Source organism: Pantherophis guttatus, chromosome 1 (genome assembly GCF_059756535.1).
Source record: "Pantherophis guttatus breed Tessera chromosome 1, ASM5975653v1, whole genome shotgun sequence".
Classification (NCBI taxonomy): Eukaryota; Metazoa; Chordata; class Lepidosauria; order Squamata; family Colubridae; genus Pantherophis; species Pantherophis guttatus.
Genome location: NC_142063.1, coordinates 45,326,854 through 45,350,448, shown reverse-complemented (window position 1 = coordinate 45,350,448; position 23,595 = coordinate 45,326,854). Strand labels below are relative to the sequence as shown.

The window sequence follows — 23,595 nt, the reverse complement described above, 5'->3', positions numbered from 1 at the left end:
AATATAGGCACTTGGCAATGGGCACTTATTTACACATGTGATTACTATTTGCAACCTTCTCAGCCAGCTTCCGACAAGCAAAGTCAGTGGAGGAAGAGCTAGATTTGCTTAACAATCCTGTGATTCCCTTAACAACCACAGTGATTCACTTAACAACTGAGGCAAAAAAGTCATAAAATTGGGACACAATTCACGTAGCAACAAACTTGCTTAGCAACAGAAATTCTGGTATCATTTGTAAGTCAAGGACTACCTTTACTGAAATTGTTTAAGCATATTATTTGAACAATTTCAATCAATCAATTTCAAACAAACAATTAAACATACAGTATATTAAAATTGTTCAATCAAATTGTTCAAGGTGTATGTAATTTTTCTTTTTGAAAATTGGATTAGATTGAGGCAATATTTTTTAAAAGAATAATAAGAGTAAAATATATATTCACTGAGTTTATAAATACATAAAAAGGCAACATCTTTGTTTTCAATTTTAGTTTTAGAATACAATATATTAATATACTTTTATCTAGGATTATATATGTAAGACTAACAGAAAAGTTTTATGTAATGCATTTTAAAAAAGTTTGAATAGTGTTCTTACTGCCAACGTCCAGGCAGTTTCTGAAATGTCCTGAGTAGAATACATTTTCACCAGAAATGTATTGTGCTAAATTGTAGATTATCTTCCCCTGCCAAATCCAATGTTATTCACTAAAACTTTCACTTGTAATCCATGATTGCATGTCTTCCTTCTATGAATATTTTAGCCTCCAAGCTTAGGAATTGAATGGGTTTATGCAAAAATTTCTGTTATGCAAGTCAGAATCCTATACTGTGCCTAGGCCTGGCCTACTGTTAGACTGTGGTATTTATCTTAGGCAACAGATAGAGACAGTTATCTCAGGCAGCAGATATTAGGAAATAATATCAGAGTGCTAGCAGACAAAGTTGTAGGTGTCATTTAACAAGTTCTGTAACCTCTAAATTAGGAAGCATTGTGTAAGGAAGAGTTAACTGCCAGTTTAGTTGGCTTTTGGGCATAGAATGGGCAGAGTAATTATCTTGCTTTTGCCTCTGACCATAAAGGTGTTGTGGGCTAGCCTGAACAGGAAAGTGAGAAATGGGCAGGATTTGCCTTTTTTTGAATTGTAGAAGGCGGAACGTTTGAGCCATGAAGGAAAATGATTCACTCTCTGTTATATACATCCATACCCTATAATGGCTTAATGTAAATGTGTTTCTAATCTGCTTCTATATAAGATACTGAATAACCCAATAAGATCCAGAAGCCAGAGCCCGTACTAGAATTATGCTTTACTGGATACTCTATCATATTGCACCTGGTGGCAGAGTGATCATAACTCTTTTGATTTTAATTTCCCTTCCCTTATAGCTGAAATTTCTGCTATATGTCAAAAGAAGGTAAGGTAGAAGTGCATGTCTAATGAGATACAACTCAGCTTGTTGTTGTTGTTTGGTTTCTGGCTTCATCTCATCATCACATGCTGTATAAAAGTCTTTCTGTGTAAATCATCTTATCTTGCTAACACATCTTGATATTATTCTGATTATTATGTGTTGACATTCAGCCTACAATTCTAAGAGCTGTTTTACTGCTATTAATAGTACAATGTCTGGTTAATTATGAGCATACTTCATATAAAATTGCTAAACCAGGAAGCTTGTTGAAGTGAATAGAGATGGGGGGGAGGAAGCAAAACAAAGTCACACTCTGAAAGGAAGAATGTTGTTATTTTTCTTCTAGATAGCAGTTTTTTCCCCAAAGAAGATTATTTGCTCAGTCTGAAATATTGTGATTGTCCTCTATGAGTAAGGTAGAGATCATGGTAATGGGCAACAGAATTTCATTAATTGTAAAGAGTAGAATCAGAGTAGAATCTTGTAGCACATCAAGATAAAAGAAGTTCCATCTTGCTTAATTTTTCTTTTTTTGTCTTTTGACATGTTATGCAAAGATGAGATGATTTTGGTTCACAACCTTTTTTTGACCATGCCCTACCTAAGCATCTCGAAAATCCTGATCCCCCCCCCCCCGGGGACATATAATTCTTGCTATTCAAAAAGTGAATTCCTACTCACAGGAGAAAGCCTAAAAGGCCATTAACTTGGTTTAAACAAGGCTCCAATTGCCCCCATTAAAAATCAAATTGCCCCCCTGTGGGATGTGGACCACATGTTGGGAACCACTGATCTACTGTAGATGGTTTTTTTAATGGTAGTAAAATTATATAGCAAGGGCTGAATATCCAAATAACAAGGTCTCCCTCTGTCTCTCAAAAATTCTTCAATAGTTGTGTGTGATTGATGATTTACTGCAAAGCATAATCTCTCCACAGTATATTTATCCTATACTATTATGGGTGGAGGTTAATATAAGAATAGTACTGTGCATACCTTCAGAATGTGGGTCTTGATCAAAGGCACAGGTAAAGCACCCTTTCAAAATTTCTTCACAAAACAATACAGCCACTAAATGTCTAACAGGAAAACGGCCATAACCCTTAGTTTGAACGATTTCAGAAGCTAAAAATGTCTGCATGTGCTCAGAAACTTTATTTGGAGCTTTTGACCAGTTTTCTACAGTCAGCTGCGCAAAGCCTGCATTTCCACAGGAATTGCCAGACAAAGTTTCAAGGTCACACAAGCACCCTGAGGGTGAACCAAGCCATCACTTATAGGCTTAATCTAGAGCAGTATAGAGGACTAAATACTGGTACTGGGAGCTTGGTTTTCCATTGTTGAATAGGGTAACAATTTAAAATCTAGTACAGGTAGTCCTCAACTTACAATCATTTATTTAGAAACTATTCGAAGTTACAAGGGCACTAAAAAAAGTGACTGTTTTTCACACGACCATTATAGTATCCTGGTCACAATTTGGACAGTTGGCAACTGGCATGTATTTATGATAGTTGCAGTGTCCCAGGATCATGTGATCATCTTTTGCTTTTATTCTGACAAGCAAAGTCAATGGGGAAGCCAGACTAACTTAACAACCATGTTACCAACTTAACAACTGCAGTGATTCACTTTCACTGTGGTAAGAAAGACCATAAAATGAGGCAAAACTCACTGACAAGTATCTTGCTTAGCAATGGAAATTTTGGGCTATATTGCGGTCATATGTAGCTCACATCTGAACTCTGCATTTCCCCACTCTCTAAGTATCTCAGCTTTTCAACCTATTCCAAGGTAATGTTTTAAATGTAAATTTCTATGACTGTCAGCTAGTTGCGTTTTGCTTCTATATCACATTTATTTTGTTTTTTGCAGAATTGTAGCTCACATGTTAGGAGGGCTGTTGTGACATGTTTCTCTGCTGGATGCTGTGGTCGCCATGGTAACAGGCCAGTGCGTTACTGCAAAAGATGCCACTCAAATCATCACAGCAGTGAAGTCGGGGCAACAGCAGAGACCCATCTTTATCAGACATCACCACCTCCTATCAATACCCGTGAATGTGGTGCTGAGGAATTAGTCTGTACGGTGGAAGCTGTCATTAGGTAACCTTCACTAGCTTAATTAATATAGCCAAATGTTCCTTTCTGCCCTCCATCCTCTGCCCCATTATTGCAGCCTTTCCCAATTGGCATCACCCAGATTGAATCAGATTTACCCATGGTTTCAGTCCAAGAAGCCACATTGCCTGACATTGAAAGGTTAGTATGGTGAACTCATGTACAGGTTTTGGAGTTCATCTTAGGTGTTCTTCATCTTTTAGCCTGCTGAAAGAGGCTGAATTCCATGCTGAACAAAGAGAATACGAGCTCAATCGCAGGAGGCAGCTGGGCCTGTCTTCCTCTCATCATTCTTTGGACAACACAGATTTTGATAACAAAGATGATGACAAGCATGATCAGCGGCTTCTGAGCCAATTTGGGATCTGGTTCCTGGTAGGTGTGCTTTCCTCTCTTCCTTAAGATTCAAATTCTAGGAGAATTATTAGAAGCATCTCAGAGATTAAAACAATCTTTCCAAATATGGTGCCTTCCAGGTGCCCTGGACTTTAACCGCATCATCCAGTCTTCCCAGTATCTATTGCTGTCTGGAGATTATTTGAATTGAAGGCCAACACATCTGTAGAATTGAGACCAGGGTTCTAAATCTCTGTGAATAGAGAAATTTCATGGCTTCTGATGTTCATTTTCCTAATATGAGGGGATGACAGAATATTGTTGTTCTTCCCATTTTTTAAAATTTTGTTTGAAGGCATAATATCTGGAGAAGGTCTCTTTATAAACAGCTTTGGCAGGCTATAGAATTATAGACTAGAATAAAACCTAAATAATATGCATGACCGCAGCAAAACAAATACAAGGATGTACTTTGAACAATGATGACTCTAGGGGATTAAAAATGAGCAACCCACCAAGCACTTACATGTGAGGAATTCTGTCCATATAAACTAAAATGACTAGCTTTATAGTGTTTTGTGAATGCAGTTGCTCCCCTCCTTAGTTATTGAGATTATGGGATTAAGACTCTTTCTTAGTGCAGTGCTTCTTATTTTGGTTTTTATCTATTGGGAGAAAATATGTGTCAATATAGTCTCTTATTCTTAAACATTTAGTTCAGTCTTCTCATCTTTGAACTCTCTTTTTATAATACCCCAACTAAAGAACATTTCTGGACAGCTCAAAAGCTTTTCTGTCAACTCCTCCCAAAAGTGCTTAGTTAATCAAAAGTCCTTCAATATAGCATCAGTGGCAATCTGTTAACAATGGCAAGTGATGTATAGACTGTTTAGATTGATTCCTGAATATGTAGTCTGCTTAGCTAAAGTAGGAATGTGAGAAGCATGCCTTTTTATCAGACATGTTTCTCAGGATAAACAACTATTAAATGGCTTCTTAAAGGGGATGGTATTAAATCAAAGAACAAATAAGAGATGGTCAAAAGGACTATAATCTGTGCTGAATGTAGATGGAAATAAGATAATTTTGGTTGGAGTTGATCACTTTGGAATATTGCACTGAATCTGAATTTCATTTTGAATCTTAGCTTTTATTTTTAATAGATAAGTCCCAATTAGAACAAATACACACTAGTAGTTGCATACTATTTCATTATTTATGTTTAAATGTTTATTGCTTTCCCAATGTTTTTGGCTGAGTTTGATAGTAGTAGAATAGTCCCCCCCTCCGAGTTTTTGTGCCTTTGTTAGTCAAACTATCTGAAAGCACACTTGTTTCTTGTTTTTCTGCAATTTGCAAAAGATAAAGAGAAAAATTGAGAACATTTTGTTTGCAGGTTAGCCTCTGCACCCCTAGTGAGAACACCCCTACAGAGAGTTTGGCTCGGCTTGTCAGCATGGTTTTCCAGTGGTTCCACTCCACGGCATATATGATGGATGATGAAGTTGGCAGCCTAGTGGAGAAACTCAAGCCCCAATTTGTCACTAAATGGCTGAAAACGGTGTGTGATGTTAGATTTGATGTCATGGTGATGTGCCTTCTTCCTAAACCAATGGAGTTTGCAAGGGTAAGAATTATAGTTCTTGATTTATAGCAGTGTCACAGATAAACATATTTAGATCCATAAGTAATGGACATTCGTAGCAGTGTTAAATTACAGGGTTAAATATTTTGAGTGCTTGTTGTACACAAAAAGAAAATGTAGTGCTGGTTGCCTTCAGTACTATATAACTTACTATATGACATTTAATACAGCTTTTTCCCCCTTGGCAATGTCCTCAGGTAGGTGGATATTGGGATAAGTCATGTAGCACTGTGACACAATTAAAGGAAGGTCTGAACCGGATCCTCTGCTTAATTCCATACAATGTAATCAATCAACCTGTGTGGGACTGTATTATGCCAGAATGGCTGGAAGCCATCAGGACTGAAGTGCCAGACAATCAACTGAAGGAATTCAGGGAAGTATTAAGGTAAGTGGAACAATATGCAGTCTTTTTAATTCCTGTTGGAGGAATTGAAGGTTATATATTAGTCGTCTTTCAGACAGTAATCCAAGCCTTACATATCTAAGCTGCAACTTTATAAATGGAATGTCAGACATGAAATATGTTCTGTAACATATATGAAATTTCAAGCCCTTGGAGCAAATGCAGTTGCTTTTCCCAAAAACATCAGATCTGGATTGGACCCAAAGTTTGAATTGCAAGAAAGCACTTTCAAATTCTAAACCTCTTGAGATGTCTCCTTAGCCAATGGTTTGATTACAATGATTCAGGTCTTGAAGGCCCATGAATGTTATTTAGGAACTTAAAAGGTAAAGGTAAAGGTTCCCCTCGCACATATGTGCTAGTGGTTCCCAACTTTAGGGAGCGGTGCTCATCTCTGTTTCAAAGCCAAAGAGCCAGCGCTGTCTGAAGACGTCTCCATAGTCATGTGGCTGGCATGACTAAATGCCAAAGGTGCACAGAATGCTGTTACCTTCCCACCAAAGGTGGTCCCTATTTTTCTGCTTGCATTTTTTGCGTGCTTTCAAACTGCTAGGTTGGCAGAAGCTGGGACATGTAACGGGAGCTCACCCCGTTACGCAGCACTAGGGATTCAAACCACGGAACTGCCGACCTTTCGATCGACAATCTCAGCATCTTAGCCACTGAGCCACCATGTCCCTTTAGGAACTTATAGATTGAACATTAGTTCTTGATATTGATATATCAATAAAATTCCAAGTTGCAGAAAAGCAAGCGCCTACAATCATAATTATCTGGTATTGTTTAATTTGCATCTTTTTAAAAAGGTGGAAGCCAAAAAGTTGCAGTAATTGATGTATCACACTTTGATTTTGATTGTAGAGAGAGATGCTGACATATGCTGACTTCAGTTGAATTTGAATTCCTTCCCATTTTATTATCAGTTCAGAATGGTTTACACATGTAATACAAAAATAAAAGCATCCATAAATTATATAATTACATTACTTTCTAAAGAGGGAATTAGAAAGCTGTTAAACTTCCTAATGATCAGGAATATACACTATTGTAGCTTATAGGACTGATGGTCCTTTCCCAACGGAGATATTTGAGCAAAGGTGGGAAGTCATGAACAGAAATGTTATAATTCTATATTACTTTGGATTAAATTAAAATTGAGATTCTAAGGTCTTCTCCATCTTTTCATATATGTCAAACTTTTTCATTGTACTAGTCATGCTTCTCATAGAATCTCCTTACACAATCTTATTTCTTTTCAAAATTCCATAGGACAGTTTGCTCTTTTCATGACCACCAATTGGCATAGTCTCATTTGGAATTTATTCCAGTAAAAACTACTGCTATACAATGTAGAACCTTTACATATATGTAATGTTTTCCTGATCAGGTGTCTGAAGAAGCTTAAGCCAAAAGCTTAAGCCAAAAGTCTACCTAAAATAAGCAGTATAACTATGTATGTCGTGGTATGAATAGAACATAAGATATTTATTTACTTTATATAATGTATTACAGAATTTCAGCCTTTAGTGCAGAAGCTATTTTATAAAGTTCCAAGGTTTCCAAATGTGCACAATGTTTAAAAATAAATAAAAAATATAGTGTATTTAAAAAATAAATAAATAAAAATTATAATATGTTATCTGAAACCAAAGTTTGGAGCTTGAAATAGGGTTACTTTGATCTCAGACTTCTGGAATTTTTAGACTAGCTATCCTGAATCAGAGCAGGGTGCTTCAGATTCAAAACATTTGAAATTTGAAATGTTTTACAAACAGCTGGTTTCAAATAATACGCCAATTAGTAATTAGAATTGTTTGAGTGTCGTTTTTAAATTTTGTGGACAGCTTTTGCTCTTTTGGGCAGCCATCCCAAAGACGTCCCCTAAAGAACTTGCTAATCAATCTTTTGTCTTTGTGCATTGCAGTAAAATGTTTGATATTGAGCTATGCCCACTCCCTTTTTCTATGGAGGAAATGTTTGGCTTCATAAGCTGCCGATTCACAGGATATCCATCCTCTGTACAAGAACAAGCTCTACTCTGGCTTCATGTGAGTGCTGACATATCTTTGATCAAGTCATCCTATGGAAGCACATTCCAGTGTGTTGATACTATCATACTATCAACTACTATCATAGTTTCCAGATAGTATTGACTGTGTGCATCAAAATTTTTTTAATATATACTAATCCTAATTAATTAATTTGTTTGTTTGTTTGTTTGTATTAATTGGTATTTTGGCTCACTATCCCAAGCAAACATTAGATGGTTTCTATTGTTATTGTCTTGGAGCTACCTATGATCAAGCTTTGTGATCTGTGAGGCGCTTTCAGTGTTCAACTCATAAAATAGCTTAGAGAGTCTTACTTCCTTTTCCTTGCCACCTGTTATGAAATTAATACAGTCTCAAGAAATCATGCAGAAACATCTGATGCAGAGGCTAAGCAGATCAGCATTTGGTTGTGTCTGGTTAGAAAGCAATGTGGTCATTCTATGGATAAGTTTTGTCATGACAGAAAGATATGCATTTAAGAAATTAAGGCTTCAGTAACAATTTTAGGTGACTTGCATTAAGGGTCTCTTTGAGGAAGCCAACCTGAAAGCAGAAGCTGGGTTCACATATATTAAACCTTGATTATTTGACTTTGATTTGTTGAACAAATAATAAAAATTGGGTTTGCATGGTTTGCTAAACCATAAACCATAGTTTCAAAGGCACAATTAATATATCATACTAAGCTTAGATCAACCTCTTCACACAAACATCATTAGTGTCATGTATACCAACTAGGGCGTGTCGAAGTTTTCAACTTTCAATTTCCAAACATTAGGGGTGCTCAAAAGTTGTGGCATGCTTTGGGGATTGTAAAGATATTGTGGTCACTTTAATATAATTTAGATGTGCTTGGTAAGTAACTACATAAATATCATAACTTTTTAACATTTTGTTTGCTCCATTTATACACACTTCAGTTGATCAGTCCATAAATTCTACAACTACAGTTTCAACCCCCATGCTCTAGATCTTAATTTGTATAGGTACTAAATTAAATGAATGCTTTAAGTTCATTTTTCATTTTGACCTAGTTTCTAAAATATACACTAGCACTTCAGTTTTTAGTTGAACCTGAGAACACTGTCTTCTTCCTCTTTTTCAGGTGTTATCTGAATTAGACATTGTAGTTCCACTTCAGTTGGTAATCAGTATGTTTTCTGATGGTGTTAATTCTGTGAAAGAACTGGCAAATCAAAAAAAATCGAGAGTCAGTGAGATAACTGGGAACCTTGCAGCTCGAAGGGTAATTCATTATCAATTTCCTTTATAGTATGAGACACATTTTGCATGTATTTTTTGTCTAAGTCAGCAGGTGCAATCAGTGAAAATGAAGTGTGATTAAACTAAAGACCTTTGAAATGAGCGGGGCTGAGTATGCATTTAAGCTTAAAACTGAACTTGGTTACTTAACAGGATGCTCTGTTGAAGATTGCAAATTTATTCATTGTAAATAGATGCATTTAGAATCAGGTTCAAAGTAGGCAGGATGCTTTTTCATAGAACTGGCAGTTACGCAGGGTTTTTTTTTCTTTTCAAAAACCCACTAAATAGCAAATTTAGGTCTTTGACCTGGATCAGACATTAATTATTAGGCATGAAAACTTAGTTTTTTGCTATTTGTTACAGATCCAATCTAGATCACACCATTCCTTATTCATATTATTTGTATAGGGGAAAAATTCCAATAGAGGGTATATGAATTCTGCAAATATTGCAAGTAACGTGTGGAAGCATGAAACTGATGGGACACCAGCAGGTGTTGAAAAGTTCTGGTATGAAAAAGGATTGTCCCTCCATCAGTCTTAGTTATGGTCAACTATAAAAGGTTCTGAGTGTTTCAGCACAACTTCAGTTGGAGGGTTGTAAAATATAAATATAAAATATATATTGAACTATATCGCCCTGGCAGGACCTAGACTTAGCTTTTTAGAAAACACTTCCTGCTTGTTATGTTAACCTTCCAAATAGAGATGTCTATGGATATTTTAAACCTATATAAAATATTTAATTAAAAAGATAAACTATTTAACTCAGTAGGCTAAACAAGCAATTAAAATGATTAAACCAGCAACTGGATAGCAGAAATCAGGGTTCAAATGATTCAAATATTAGAGCTGCAAAAGTCTGTAGACTACTAGATGGTAGGAAGAGAAGTTTTATGCACCTCTCTGTTACCATCTTATGATTGTCTGGATTTTTATAGTGTCAATGTAGTCACTCCAATTAAAAAAAATGATTAAAACAGGGAAAATTCTGGGAGTTGAATCCATTGGTCTTAAAGTTGCCAAGGTTGGACTCCCTTGCATTAGGACAAACTAAGATTTAACAGTAAAAGTCTTAATAGAATAGAATTGGTTTTGCCTTGCACCAAAAAGATAATAGAACTCCCTGGGGGAGATGCTTCATCACTATACATTCTCATGGAAGGGTTCCAAGCATATCTTAGGACTCAGAGAAATACACAAGAAAAAGTGCTCCTTTAGATATGTCAAATGTAGTTTGGCTGTTAGTCACATCATTTTAGTAAGACTTAAGGTTCACCTAATTTTTGCCATTTAAGTATTCCATCAGTCATGAATATTCAGTGGCACATAAATGGGATGTCTGAAAAATATTTTGCAATACCATATCCCCATTACTAAATCATGCTTTTCTGCTTCTATGACTGCTTTATTAATAACAGGTAACACTATCTTCATTCTGGGAAAAATGTGTCTTCTACAACTTTCTAACATGAAATGAATGTATTTTCTTAAATTAAGGGTACAGGAGCTCGCCTGGAATTCTGTCTCTGTATATTATTTTATTTGGCTTCCTCTAGGTGAGCATTGCTTCTGATCCAGGACGCAGAGTTCAGCATAATACACTGAGTCCATTCCCAAGTCCGTTTCAGAGTCCATTTCGCAGCCCCATGCATAGCCCTTTCCGCAGTCCTTTCAAAAATTTTGGACCCTCTGGAGGAAGGACCATGGACTTTGACTGTGATGATGATGAAATGAATTTGAGTTGTTTCATCCTAATGTTTGATCTCATCTTGAAGCAGGTAATAATATACATCCCGGTATTGTAAATATGGTCAATAATGCAATCCAAATATAACATCTTGTTTTGGAAAATTTTAAAGAATCTTTTAGTGTTTTATACAGGTGCCAATTTGCAAGCCAGAGATTATTTATATGCATCTAGAAAGACTCCACAAACTTTTTGGGGTCAAGAGTTCACTAGGCCTGAGTGAGTTCTCTTGGCCTTTTGGTAAACCCAAGAAACTAAAACCATAACTTTTCCAGCTGATAGGTATCATGGTGCAATAGCCAAGATATTTTAATAAATCAAAATATCACATATTCATGTGTTTCACATATTCTGTGAGTATTTAATTTGGTGGCTAGGTGGAAGGTCTCTGGAGAGCTAGAGAAGGATCATTAATGACCTCTGATCTAATGTTGGAGGGATATGTAGTATAATTGATAAATATTGATTGAAAATTACTGATTTCACACAACACACTGTCCGGAATTTGAATATGGGTCAAAGATTTATATTTAGTTTACTTATTTATTAAATTTATATGGCATTCATATCACAGTTTGAGGCAACTTTGTTGAGTTGAATCCTATATTCAGCTCAAAATTAAATAAAAACAGTTAATTCTTTGGAGATGCAGTATTCAGGATATAAACAGTAAATTGCTCAATTGACTTTTTCTCTATCAAAACTTCATATACCTTTCTTCACGCATCTTTTAGAAGGACTGTGGATTACTTCAAAGACATATTTCTAGTTAATGAAGCTTCAGTTGAATTACCCAAGTCAACATAGATTTACAGACTGAAGCAGTTCTGTTACACAGCAAATCAAATCATGTGGCTAATCATCTCTATCCTTATTTCCTTGTGTACGGTCTGTGTATCTCTGGCAGTGCTAGTCTGATTTTGCTGCTGTGCTAACTAACTTAGCTTGTTGCCTGTAAGGCACAGCCCTGATACAATTGAATTCCATCCAGAAGAGGCCTTGCCCTCCCAGCCTGAAACAAAGGAAACTAAGCTTGGGGGTGAGCCTTCTGAAGAGGAATGAATCTTGCTAGCCAGAAAATATAGCTTTATTGTAACACTGCTAAAGGGGAGGCTCTTAAGAAAGGGGAAGCCAGTGGACATTAATGTCATGTTAAGAAAATGAAGTGGACAAACAAGAACTCTAATAGTTTATAGTTTTTGTTTTTAAACTGGAATATAAATAATTCTTGTTTATAAACTGCATTAGGCAGCAACTGTGCACATTTACAATAGTGATGAAAAAGTAACTTTTCAACCAATCATGTATCTATGATCTTTATAGCATCTCTTTCCCTCTGACCTGTGTTTACCATTACAGTTAATTAGTACAGTTGTCCTGGCTTGACCCATCACCACCCCAGAGTGGAGATATTGTCTAAAAAGGATTGTCTCTTCCTCAGATGCTTTTCTTTCACTCCCTAAAAAGTGCTAAGGGCAAGTTAACTAGCTCAGCTCTGTATTCTTAATTAGTTGATTAGAACCCAGTTGGCTGGCAGCTGCTGCCTGAAACTGACTAATCAGTTTTACATTAAAGGCAAACAGCTGGCACCCATGCATTCTTTTGAAGTGTAGTCCTTATTGTGTGCCTGCATACACTCTTTTTATCCCTTCCTTTTCAGTGCATGTAAATACAAATATTCTCTTCTTGCTAATTATCCCAGTGCCAGGTAAGCATCCAAAGGTGGTTGTGGTGGGGCTGTAAAATTTGCCCTTTTAGCCAGCTTCCTCATGAGATGAGTTTCAGAAATCCTGCCATTTGTGCTCACCCAGAGTTTTGGAGTGAGATCCTGTTGTTGTAAAGCAAAGCAAAGCAATGCTGAAGTAAAATCATAGTTGCTGTCACATGATTTTCTTTCACTTAGCAACAGCTTGCTTAATGACCAAGTTGTTGGTTTGAATTGTGATTGCTTAAACAAGAACTACCTGTAAGACATTTTCTGAACTGATTTACTTATTTTAGATTATTGGCCAAACTATTTAATAATTTTAAATTGTTTTTAACTTTTATACTGTTGGTTTTTTATCTTGGCTGTACACTGCCCTGAGTCCTTCGGGAGAAGGGCGGTATAAAAATTTAATAAAACTGAAACTGAAACTGATTTGACCAGATCATTTGAGTTTTTTCCAGTATAATGGTATAGTGGCTGCTGTCCTGTCTTTTCCTCATCTCTGGAAAAAAAAAAAAAGTCCACCTCCTGATAACTTAGCAAACACAACCATGTAGTTTTCTATGGTACAATATATTTTTTCTAGTTTGCAGCCCTGGAATTCCCTACCTATATATTAATAAAACCTGGCTCTATTTGGCATCCAGATCCAGACAAGGATAGCACTAAATGCTGCCAATTGCTGAGAATTCTACCATCCTTACTATTTTCATTTTCTTTCCAGTCTATTAAAGCAGCTTCAACTGTTTTGATGCTTTCCTGTTATAATGAATCCTATAAAAAGATTGAAACAAAAATGTCAAAGTAGTTTAATCAGTTTAAAATGGAATCTCAAACTGCAGCTCAAATGGAATCATACCTTGAATTAAATCACAATGATTCATACAGGCTTTATTTCTAATATGGAGATGTCAGTTTTATAATTCTCATATGTATCATGATTTGTCTTAACATATATGCCAGTTTTTAGAGACGAGTACCACGGCATTCATATGCCAAAAAGTATTACATATACAATCTTCTTCTTAATCTGAATTCAAGTCAGATAGATGGATGTCTGATTAATTTATTCAGCTAGCTAGAACAAGAACAAGAAGAACTGGAACAATAAGAGACAGTGTGATTTTGCTGGAGTCTTTTGTAGTGGGTGGCTATAATAAATCTAATTAATGATAAAGATTGAGATGGATTGGGCCTGGGAAACCTCATGTTCAAATTTCCATTCAACAATAAAACTGGGTAATTTTGAAACAACTATTATGTCTCAGCACAACCTGTCTCACCAGGTTGTTATGAGGATAAAAATCAGGCAGACTTCCCCATGTGCAATATTGTAAACTCACAAAAGAAAGACCAGATATAAAGACAAGACATAAATGTAATAGTAAGGATTGATGACCCATAACCACGCTGAAATCACCATACAACTGGACTATTTATTTGTCAACTTTCTTAAACACCCATCTCCCTCATAGAGGGATTCAATGTAATGGGGCTGCCTTTGAAAATGATTTTGAAGATACAGTTAGTGCAGAATACAGAAATCATATTCCTAACTGGGAAAACCCATTGTTAAGTCCATCTAACAGTCACTGCATTGGCTACTAACAGGTTTATGAGTTCAATTGGAAGCACTATTTTTAACCTATAAAGCTTTATAAGGTATGGCACTGGATTATAACTACCTTACCAAATGTAACACTGCCCATCTGACCCAGTCACCAACTGAGATCTGTTTGAAGGTTCTATGCCCAGGGGAAGTAAGAGAAGTTAGACTGTTAGTGAAACCTATCTGCAGAACATAATATGGGATTGCAACCTTTAGTGCCTCACAAGCAGCTGTTGTGTGAATAGTTGTTTGACAGGAAGAAATTCAACTGAAACTAATTTTCAAAGAGAACGTTTCAAAGTTTTGTCTGCTTTTCAGCTATTAAAATACATGGAGCTTTTAAGAGCCGGGGTGCTATTGTATATTATTTAGTAGACTAATTTAGTTACTTTGATTAGGGAGGGCTAGGGTGACTTAAATTTAAATACACACAGAGCCATGGAAGATGATTCAGTGGGGGTTTTTTGTGGCTAATATGGTCTCTCTTTATGTAATCCAGTACACAAAGTTATTGTGGAGTAAAACTGGAGGGAAATGTATTATGTATGCTTTCTTGAGCTCCCAGAAAAAAAGATAAGCTACAATTTCAATAATACATTAAAAGCACCTTTAAGAGGGTACTCTTCTTTTTGCCAATGTTTGTATATCAATTACTTTGTTAATGATTTCACCTATAATGTGTTTTTCAGATGGAATTACAAGATGATGGCATTACCTTGGGCTTGGAGAACAGCATTTCCAAAGACATAATTTCTATCATCAACAATGTATTCCAGGCCCCCTGGGGTGGCTCCCATATTTGTCAAAAAGATGAGAAGGCTGTAGAATGTAATTTATGCCAATCTAGTATCCTGTGCTATCAGATGGCTTGTGAACTCTTGGAAAGATTAGCCCCCAAAGAAGAAATCAGACTGGTGGTAAGCAAATTAAAGAAAGGTTCTGAAAAAGTGCCCAGAAAACAATTCCTATTGTAGTTATATATCTAGGTCAGGGTTGTGTTTGACCTCAGAAGGGCGGGGGCAGGAGAAGCCCAGGGAGTGTGACCATGGTGGGCATGGGACTTGTGGGGAGGCACCTGTGGTGGCCAAATGCTAAGGCAGGACTTCTCTGAGACCTTCCCTCACTCTCACTATACAGGTAATCCTTGAGTTACAAATGTAATAGAGCCTGCCAATTACATTCATAACCCAAGGATTCATTTGATCGAATCATGTTAAATAAACATGATCACTCCCTTCTTTCCCGAATGCATTTGTTAATCGAATGCATATAAGGTATCTCAGAGTGGGGAAGAGCATGCAGGGCCTAGTGCTGCAGCAGGCCATCCAAGGCCTTCCCCAAACCACTGAGCTACCTCATGCTCTCGTGGGGTCCGCACAATTGCTTCCCCCCCCATCCTGCCCCACCGGATCTCCACAGATTGGGCCTGCTTTGCTAGCATTCCAGATTTCACTTACTCCTCTCCATCCCATTTCCCATGGATTACTTACTTTTTGAAGATCTCCAGAGCTCCAGAAAAGGCTGACCCACTGGCAGAGAAGCCAAAATGCTTTATTCAGATGATGGCAATGCTGTAAGAACATGAAAACTAAGGAAAACATTTTTACCAGCTTCTGAGTAAAAGACTTCGGTTGGGGCCGTGTGGCCAGCAGGCTTGCCTGGACTGGGCCACAGCAGCCTCCTGCTTCAGGGATTGAGGCAGCAGCAGCAGCCAATCAATGAGGGGCTTGCTTCCTTTGCCTCATCAAGCTGAACTACAAGCCCCTTGTTGATTGGCTGCCATGCCCCAATCCCTGAAGCTGCTCATTCGAACTAGCCAGTCAGCAGCAAGCAGGAGGATGTTCGTTGCTGGCCGAAACTAAGCCTCATGGCAGAGAAGCTGGTCTTATATTCAGATGGGGAAAGCTGTTTTCCAACTTCTTACAACTTCATGGGCTTCTGAATAAAAGACTTTGGCTTCTCTGCCACGTGGGTCAGCCTCTTCTAGAACTCTTAGAAAAGTAAGTACAGTAAAGCCATGGGAAATGTGGTGTGGAGGGCCGAAGCCGGCCCATGGAGGCTCCATTTTGGCCTATAACAGGCCCGGGAAGGCCTCTGGAGGCTCCATTTTGACCTGTAACAGGCCTTGAGAGGCTTCCAGAGGCTCCATTTCAGCCTGTAACAGGCCTGGGGAAGCCTCTGGAAGCCCGAATGGAGCCTTGAAGGCCAGGGTGGCCCACGGAGGCTTCATTTCAGCCAGAAATGGGTTTGGGGAGGCCTCTGGAAGCCCCTGCGGCCCATTTTGGCCAGCAGAGTGCTGCAGGAGGCCGTCCAGGCCAAAAACGGGCTGCCGGGGGCTGCTAGCAGAGGCACCATGGGCTGGTGCTTTGCTATTTCCAGGATGGCCCCATGGACCAGATCTAAGCACCCCGCGGGCCGGATCCGGCCTGCGGGCCTTGAGTTTGACACCCTTGAACTAGGTCATGACGGTCATATTTTCCCTTCTGTGTTCCATATGTTGAGTATACAATATGCCATTTGATTTGTGCAAAGATCTTTATAGATAACCAGTGGGTGTATGATCTTTTAAGTTCTCAAGGCCCCAGTCAACAATAACTAGAAAAGGGTGTTACTATCACTGTTCAGATGTTGCTACAGTTCCTAAATTTCATTATTATTACTTAGATTGGTAAGGTTTCTGGGAGATGTTGTTCAGGAACACCTGGAGGGTCATCATGTTGTTCAGGAACACCTGGAGGGACTACCTGAGGACTACTCAGGTAGTCCTCAACTTACATCTATTTGCTTAACAACTGTTTAAAGTTACAGTGAACTCAAAAAAATTACTTACAACCTGTCCTTGAAGTTATATCTTCTGCATCACCCCCATGGTCACATGATCACATTTCAGGCACTTGACAACCGGCTCACATTTATGACTTAGTTGCAGTATCCCACAGTCACATGATTGTATTTTGCAACTTCTTTTCCAGCAAAGAAATGCCTGTTGGATAAACTGGATTTGGACTTATGGCAACGTGATTCACTTATTGACCATGTGATTCACTTAACAGCCACAATAAAAATGCCCATAAAAATCAAGTCTGCATATGTGGTGATTTGATTTATGACCACAATGACTTATGACCAAAATTCTGAGTTCAGTTATGGTCATATGTCGAAGACTACAATACCTATAAAGGCAAGGATCTTATTTTTGTTCAAAGATTACAAACAACAATAAAACTAAGTGAAAGTGGGATACTATATAATGATGTTGAAATAAGATAAACAAATTTTACACAATTATTACCAATTGTTTAAAACATGGCTGCTTCTCCTACTCTGACCCTCAGAAGTTTATAAATGTCAACTTTGTGAAGGGTGAGACATAATTCTTGCAGGGCTTACTTCTCTGGTTGATGGTTATAAAAATTATGCAAAGAAACACAAGATAAAATTGAAAGATCTTAGTATCTGTTAATTAGTCCTTTTTGTAAAGTATGTGCAAGAGATGACCAAGTTGAGCCTGAGGGGGAAGGGAGGGTCAGTCAGTCATGAGTTCATGTATGCCCACAAGAGATTAAATTCATCCCACCTTGAATTCCTTTCTATTCTTAACTCCCGCAAGTTTTCCTTGACCGTCAGATTCTTATAGAGAGTTTAAATTTCCAATAAATCTTTATATTCATTTGAACTGGCTGAATCTCCAGACTTCCTTGGTGCTTGATAGTATGTTTGCCTTGAAATATATACATGTGGATACGGAACATTATTTGTATTTGATCTTGTGTTTTGAAGGAACCGACAGATAACTTAGAGGACAGTCTTCTTGATTCCAAACCGGAGTTCATTATAGGAACTGAAGGGGATGCAGGAAACAAATCTGCCCCAGAGCATGTAGAAAACCCAGGGAACCACACAGAAACAACAGAAAATACAGGTATTCTTTTTTTAAAGTGTTAAAATTAAAATACTATAATGATTAAAATATAGTCTATAGTTTAAAATTATACATTTAATTTATAGTTTACCACAATCTCATGACTCTCTGTCTCCTTATATATATATATATATATATATATATATATGCCCACATACACCCCATAAATAATGTAAAGAAAGACATTGCTAATTTGTACTCACTTTCCACTTGTCATTTCTGACACTTTATTTCCCTTCATTCCCTTTAATAAATATTGATATCAACTTGAATTATCCCCAGAGAGGCATCTTGAGATCATTCATTCTAATGGCAGGTTGGCCTCCTATTACTAGTGGTTTACCAGGCACAGAACTGAACTGCCTGCCAGAAAGTAGGAAATTTCCCTCCAGAAACCAATAACATCCTTTAGGCACCTAGGACAGAGCATGTGATCCAATCCCATTCTCAACATACTGAAAGGTGAAATGAATTGAATTGACTACGCATTGACAACTTAAACATCAGTTAAATGAAATGGAATGCAATTGGACACTCAAAATATATTTCTCACAACACAAAAACAAAGAAGAAATAGTACTGCTTTTATAGGAAGGATATATAGCAAGGACAGTGTTTGAGTATAGTCTAAATTGGGTGTCAGCAACCTGCAGCTCCGGAGCTGCATGCGGCTCTTTGGGCCCTCTGCTGTGGCTCTCTATCGGGTGCCCACCACTGGCTGGCCCCACCCCTCACCCTCCCCTCCCAGTCACTCCTTGCCTAGCCTGAGAAGGTAAGGGGGATGGGGATGGAGAAGCAGCCAGGGCAGAGACAGAGAGATACAGAGAGAGGGGGAGAGAGAGACACACACAGAGAAATAGAGACAGCGAGTGGGAGGGAGAGGGAGGGAGGGAGAGAGAGATGTCAAAAGGGTTTTGTGGTTCCCGGTATTTTTTTAACAACCAATTCTCTGCCCTAATAACCGGCTGGGTAGGCGTGGCTGGGGGGGGTCATGTGACTGGTGGAAGTGAATGGCATCAAGTTGGCCACACCCACCCAGGTTTTGTGGCTCCCGGTGTTTTCTTTTCTGTGGGAAACGGGTTCAAATGGCTCCTTGAGTGTTTAAGGTTGCAGAACCCTGGTCTAACCATTGGCAGAGCTGTGGTGGTGCAGTGATTAAAATGCAGTACTGCAGGCTACTTCTGCTGATCACTGGCTGCCAGCAGTTTGGCAGTTTGGGTGTGACAGGCTTAAGGTTGACTCAGCCTTCCATCCGTCTGAGGTCGGTAAAATGAGGACCCAGATTGTTGGGTCTAAGAGTCATGTGATCACCTTTTGCAACCTTTTGACAAGCAAAGTCAATGGGGAATCCAGATTCACTTGATAACCAAGTTACTATGATTGTTACATGAATGTAACAACCTTAATTAATTCCTAATTAAAAAGAATGAATGTTACTAAAGTGATTCACTTAACAATTATATGTTGTAAAATAGGACAAAATTCACTTAACAACTGTCTTTCTTAGCAACACAAATATTGGGGTCAATTATAGTCATAACTCAAGGAGTACCTATAATCAGAATGATTTCTATGTGTTGTATATGAACTTCACCAGGTTATATTCAAAGAAATCAGATGACTATATTATTGCTAGAGGGAAGTAGAAAATTCAGTTATACAGGAAAGAAATGGCCAGGGGTAGACTGTGAAAGAGATCATGAACTGCTCATATGAAAGCTCCCAATTAAGCTAAAGAAGAAAGCCAACGAGTTTCCATATTATGATCTTGAGCACATATCCACCAGTTTTAAGGAGAACATCAGAAATCACTTTGAAGTTCTGAATCTTGTGTAGAGAATCAAGAGAACTGTAGCATGAAATCAAATGTGTTGTTAAGAATGAATGTGAAAATCAGAAGAATACAGGAATTTATGGAATAGCTATAGAATTATTCCAAGCAACTGAAGAAGAATCTATAAAGATTGTAACCAAACTATACCATCAGATCTAGAGAACATAGCAGTAAACAAATTGGAACAGGTCAACCTATATTTCAATACTAAAAAAGGAGAACCAACACAGTATGTGTTGGTATTATTTCGTATTCTTAATTTCACCATGCTAGCAAATGAATGCTTAAGATCATTCAACACAAATTAGAGCCCTACACAGAGAGGCAGAAGATGCCAGATGTTCCAGCTGGCTTAAGAAATTGCAAATGAACTTCAAGCTTTAGTGTTGAAAGTCAAGGAGAGTAGTGAAAAAAATGGGACTATTAAACATATAGAAGACTAAACCAATGACAACAAGTACAGTAATCAGTTTTAAAATGGCAACAAAGATACTGAAACTGTGTATGAGTTCTGCCTTTTATAATCAACTTTCAACAGTAAAGGAAACAGAAGTCAAGAAAATATGCTGTAAACCAGAAATGAAGAACTGGGAAAAATTCTTAGATATGCTATGTCTAAATTTACAAAGATCATAATTGTGTAGTTAATCGTTTTCCCAGTTTTACATGATGGAAGTTTCACTTTGAAAAAGTAGAATAGAAAGAATATTAACATTTTTAAACTTTAGGTTGAAGAAGGCTCCTTAAAACACCATACTGAAGAAAACAAACAAATGGTTAATTGAACAAATTAACCCAGAATTCTCACTTGAGGCACAAATGACTAGGCTCAAATTATCCTACTTTGGATTTAGAATTAGATTTGTACTTATGTGAAGATCTAGTTCTCCGGAGAAGTCTTCTGGGAAAGGTAGTAGCAAAGAGAAGAGGAGGAGGAGGACCAACAGAAAGTAGAAGGACAATTACAGTGGCAATGGATACATCCTACCAGGGGTGAAATCCTACTGGTTCGGACCGGTTCAGGGCAAGAGAAGGCTCCGAGGTGCGCTTGGGCAGTCAAGCCAGAGGGAAACTCAAAGCGTCGGGGGCTTCAGAAGGGCAGAATGTGCTTCAGAATGTGCAGCTCCTGGCTCTAACAGTGAGTGATGTGAGTGACATCAAGTTGGCCATGCCCACCCGGTCACATGACCACCAAGCCACACCCACAGAACCGGTAGGGAAAATTTTTGGATTTCACCACTGCATCCTACATATAATGCAGATATATAACAGGCATTCAATTTTTAACAAGAAATCAAACTTCTGCTTACAAAATCATACTGATTTCCTTTCAACCAATTCAAAGTCTCAAAATGAGCAAATATCTTTCAGTCCAGGATTTTAAGTTCAAAGTAGTAGATTTTCCCATAAACTCAGAAAATTTTCACAAACTGATAAGTGTCATGTTTCAGGGTATGATTCAAGATTACATTAACATCTCTCAACCTTTTTTATCTTCACAAACTCACTCTAACAATAACGAAAATATTACCTGAAATAGATCTACTATTGAGCAAGTCCCCATTGTAGCAAAATATTAAATCTCCAGGATGAAAATTACAAAATATAACCCTTTTTAAACATCTACTGATGTGAAGTACTATCATCTTAAACTTAGAAGAGATATAAGAGGCAGTATTTATTCTAAATGTCCACAATCTATTTTAGTAATACCTTTCAGTTGTCTATGAAAAGAGTTTATGTATTTAGAATCTTCTAAAACATTTTCCAATAAAACAAATAATTTGAGGTTACTAATGCATCAGGACCAAACTGGATAATCAAAAGATATTTATCTACTTACCTATATGCTGTTCCAGTCCAAGGCCATCCAGTCCAGTCCATAATTTTTCAATAATAAATTTAAAAAGTAATCAGTACAACAAAAATAACAGCAAACCCAATGCCCAAGGAACAACATCAGCCTATATAAATGTGGCTGTCCTTCCTGCTGGGTCACAGCATCCTTTTCTGAATGAATAGGAAAAGTGAATGCTTTTACAAAAATGATCTAGTCCTCAACTTGCAACAGTAATTGAGTCTGGAATTTTGGTTGTTAGTCATTGTGGTCATACAGTTTTGACTAATTTTTTATGATGGTCATTAAACAAAGTATGTGGTTGATAACTGAATCCTTTCCCCCCAGAAACTGAAATAAACACAAGTGCTAAAACATCACAAATTGGGGTCACATGACATGGATTATTCCAAATGGCCATAAAAGTGAGCCAGTTGCTAAGCACCCAAAATGTGCTCATGTAACTCATTTACAGGGATGTACTGTAACTCCAAAAATGGGTTATAAGTAACAATGGGGAAGTCGATTGTAACCTTGTCATTAAGCAACCGGTTGTAAGTTGAGGAATATCTGTATGATCACAAGCCAAAGAAAAAAGAGCATTGTTCCCAAAACAGGCCCTAGGCTGGTGCCAAAGCCAACAAAGACCATCAGACTCGAGGAATGGCGTTTTCAGTTTTTTTTATTGGAGTACTATAGCAAAAAGCTTTCAACAGCTAAAGGAACAGTGATATCTAGTTACTTTTATACAGTTCAAAGCAGGAAAACAAGGAAATGACATGGTTAAAAATTCTCATTGGTTAAATATACATTCTCAAATTGACAGACGATCTAAGGAACCCTTACTTGGCCAGGTACACAATTCTCTAAGCATTTATTCATTAATCACTATCTGCTCCACCGGGCACATAGCACACATGCACACTTCTGTATCACTGTTTCCCAAGATGTCTCCTAAGGAAGTTATCACCCTAAGAATCACTCCTTGGTCCCTTGACACGTTTCTTCTGATTGGTTTCTTCTATTTTATCCTTCTTCTTCATAAATTGCATGTTTATGTTAATAAGATTTCTTATCAAAAGAGGTGTGTCTTTTACTATTATGATAAGACAGCGGTTACCAAAGTTTATATATCTATGTGCCATAACCAGCATCCTTTAGTCATGTCCTTTTGAGTTATAACTTTCTTGTTGCTAAGCAGTTGGTTCCCACCATTTGTTACTAGTCTTGTTACACTCATTGCAGCTGCAACTTTCTGCCTCAGCAATTCCTAATTCCAACCTAAGTCCTTCAAGAGGAGATAATAGTATTCAATAAATGGCAATGTCCTTAAACAATAATGTAAACATAATATAATAAAACAGAAAAGAAATAAAAACATCTAATATCATGTGGATTCCTAGATGGAATCTTTCCCCATTTTTACGTGGGGATTTAAAAAAAAAATTAAATGTGAACAAAATAATCTATCATTCTGTTCCCATTCTGATTAATTGATCAGCACCTTCTGGATCAGATAATATTTTCACACTGGGGTCAAGAATGTCTAGAAAAGGGATAACACAAAATCTAAAAATGGTATGAATGGGGGTTTCTGAACTATGCTATACAATGAATTAGGAGCTGAGTGCAAAAAAAAAAATGTGGGAATTATAAATGAACGGTTTCAACTTATTTTTCAAAATAACTTTTA

General features: G+C 37.5%; 1 protein-coding gene across 22 annotated transcripts in view; it reads left to right on the top strand.

Moving 5' to 3' along the window:
- The window catches only part of UNC79 (unc-79 subunit of NALCN channel complex), a 133,127-nt gene that overhangs the window by 33,201 nt on the left and 76,331 nt on the right, over positions 1 to 23,595 (top strand). For all 22 annotated transcript variants that reach the window (XM_034418381.3, XM_087872713.1, XM_087872696.1 and 19 more), the window contains 10 exons: positions 1,394 to 1,422; positions 3,295 to 3,524; positions 3,743 to 3,914; positions 5,272 to 5,502; positions 5,718 to 5,908; positions 7,851 to 7,974; positions 9,083 to 9,223; positions 10,802 to 11,023; positions 14,999 to 15,226; positions 18,090 to 18,231. In XM_034418381.3, the coding sequence (XP_034274272.1) occupies positions 1,394 to 1,422; positions 3,295 to 3,524; positions 3,743 to 3,914; positions 5,272 to 5,502; positions 5,718 to 5,908; positions 7,851 to 7,974; positions 9,083 to 9,223; positions 10,802 to 11,023; positions 14,999 to 15,226; positions 18,090 to 18,231 (1,710 nt within the window). The remainder of the gene's footprint in view (positions 1 to 1,393; positions 1,423 to 3,294; positions 3,525 to 3,742; positions 3,915 to 5,271; positions 5,503 to 5,717; positions 5,909 to 7,850; positions 7,975 to 9,082; positions 9,224 to 10,801; positions 11,024 to 14,998; positions 15,227 to 18,089; positions 18,232 to 23,595) is intronic.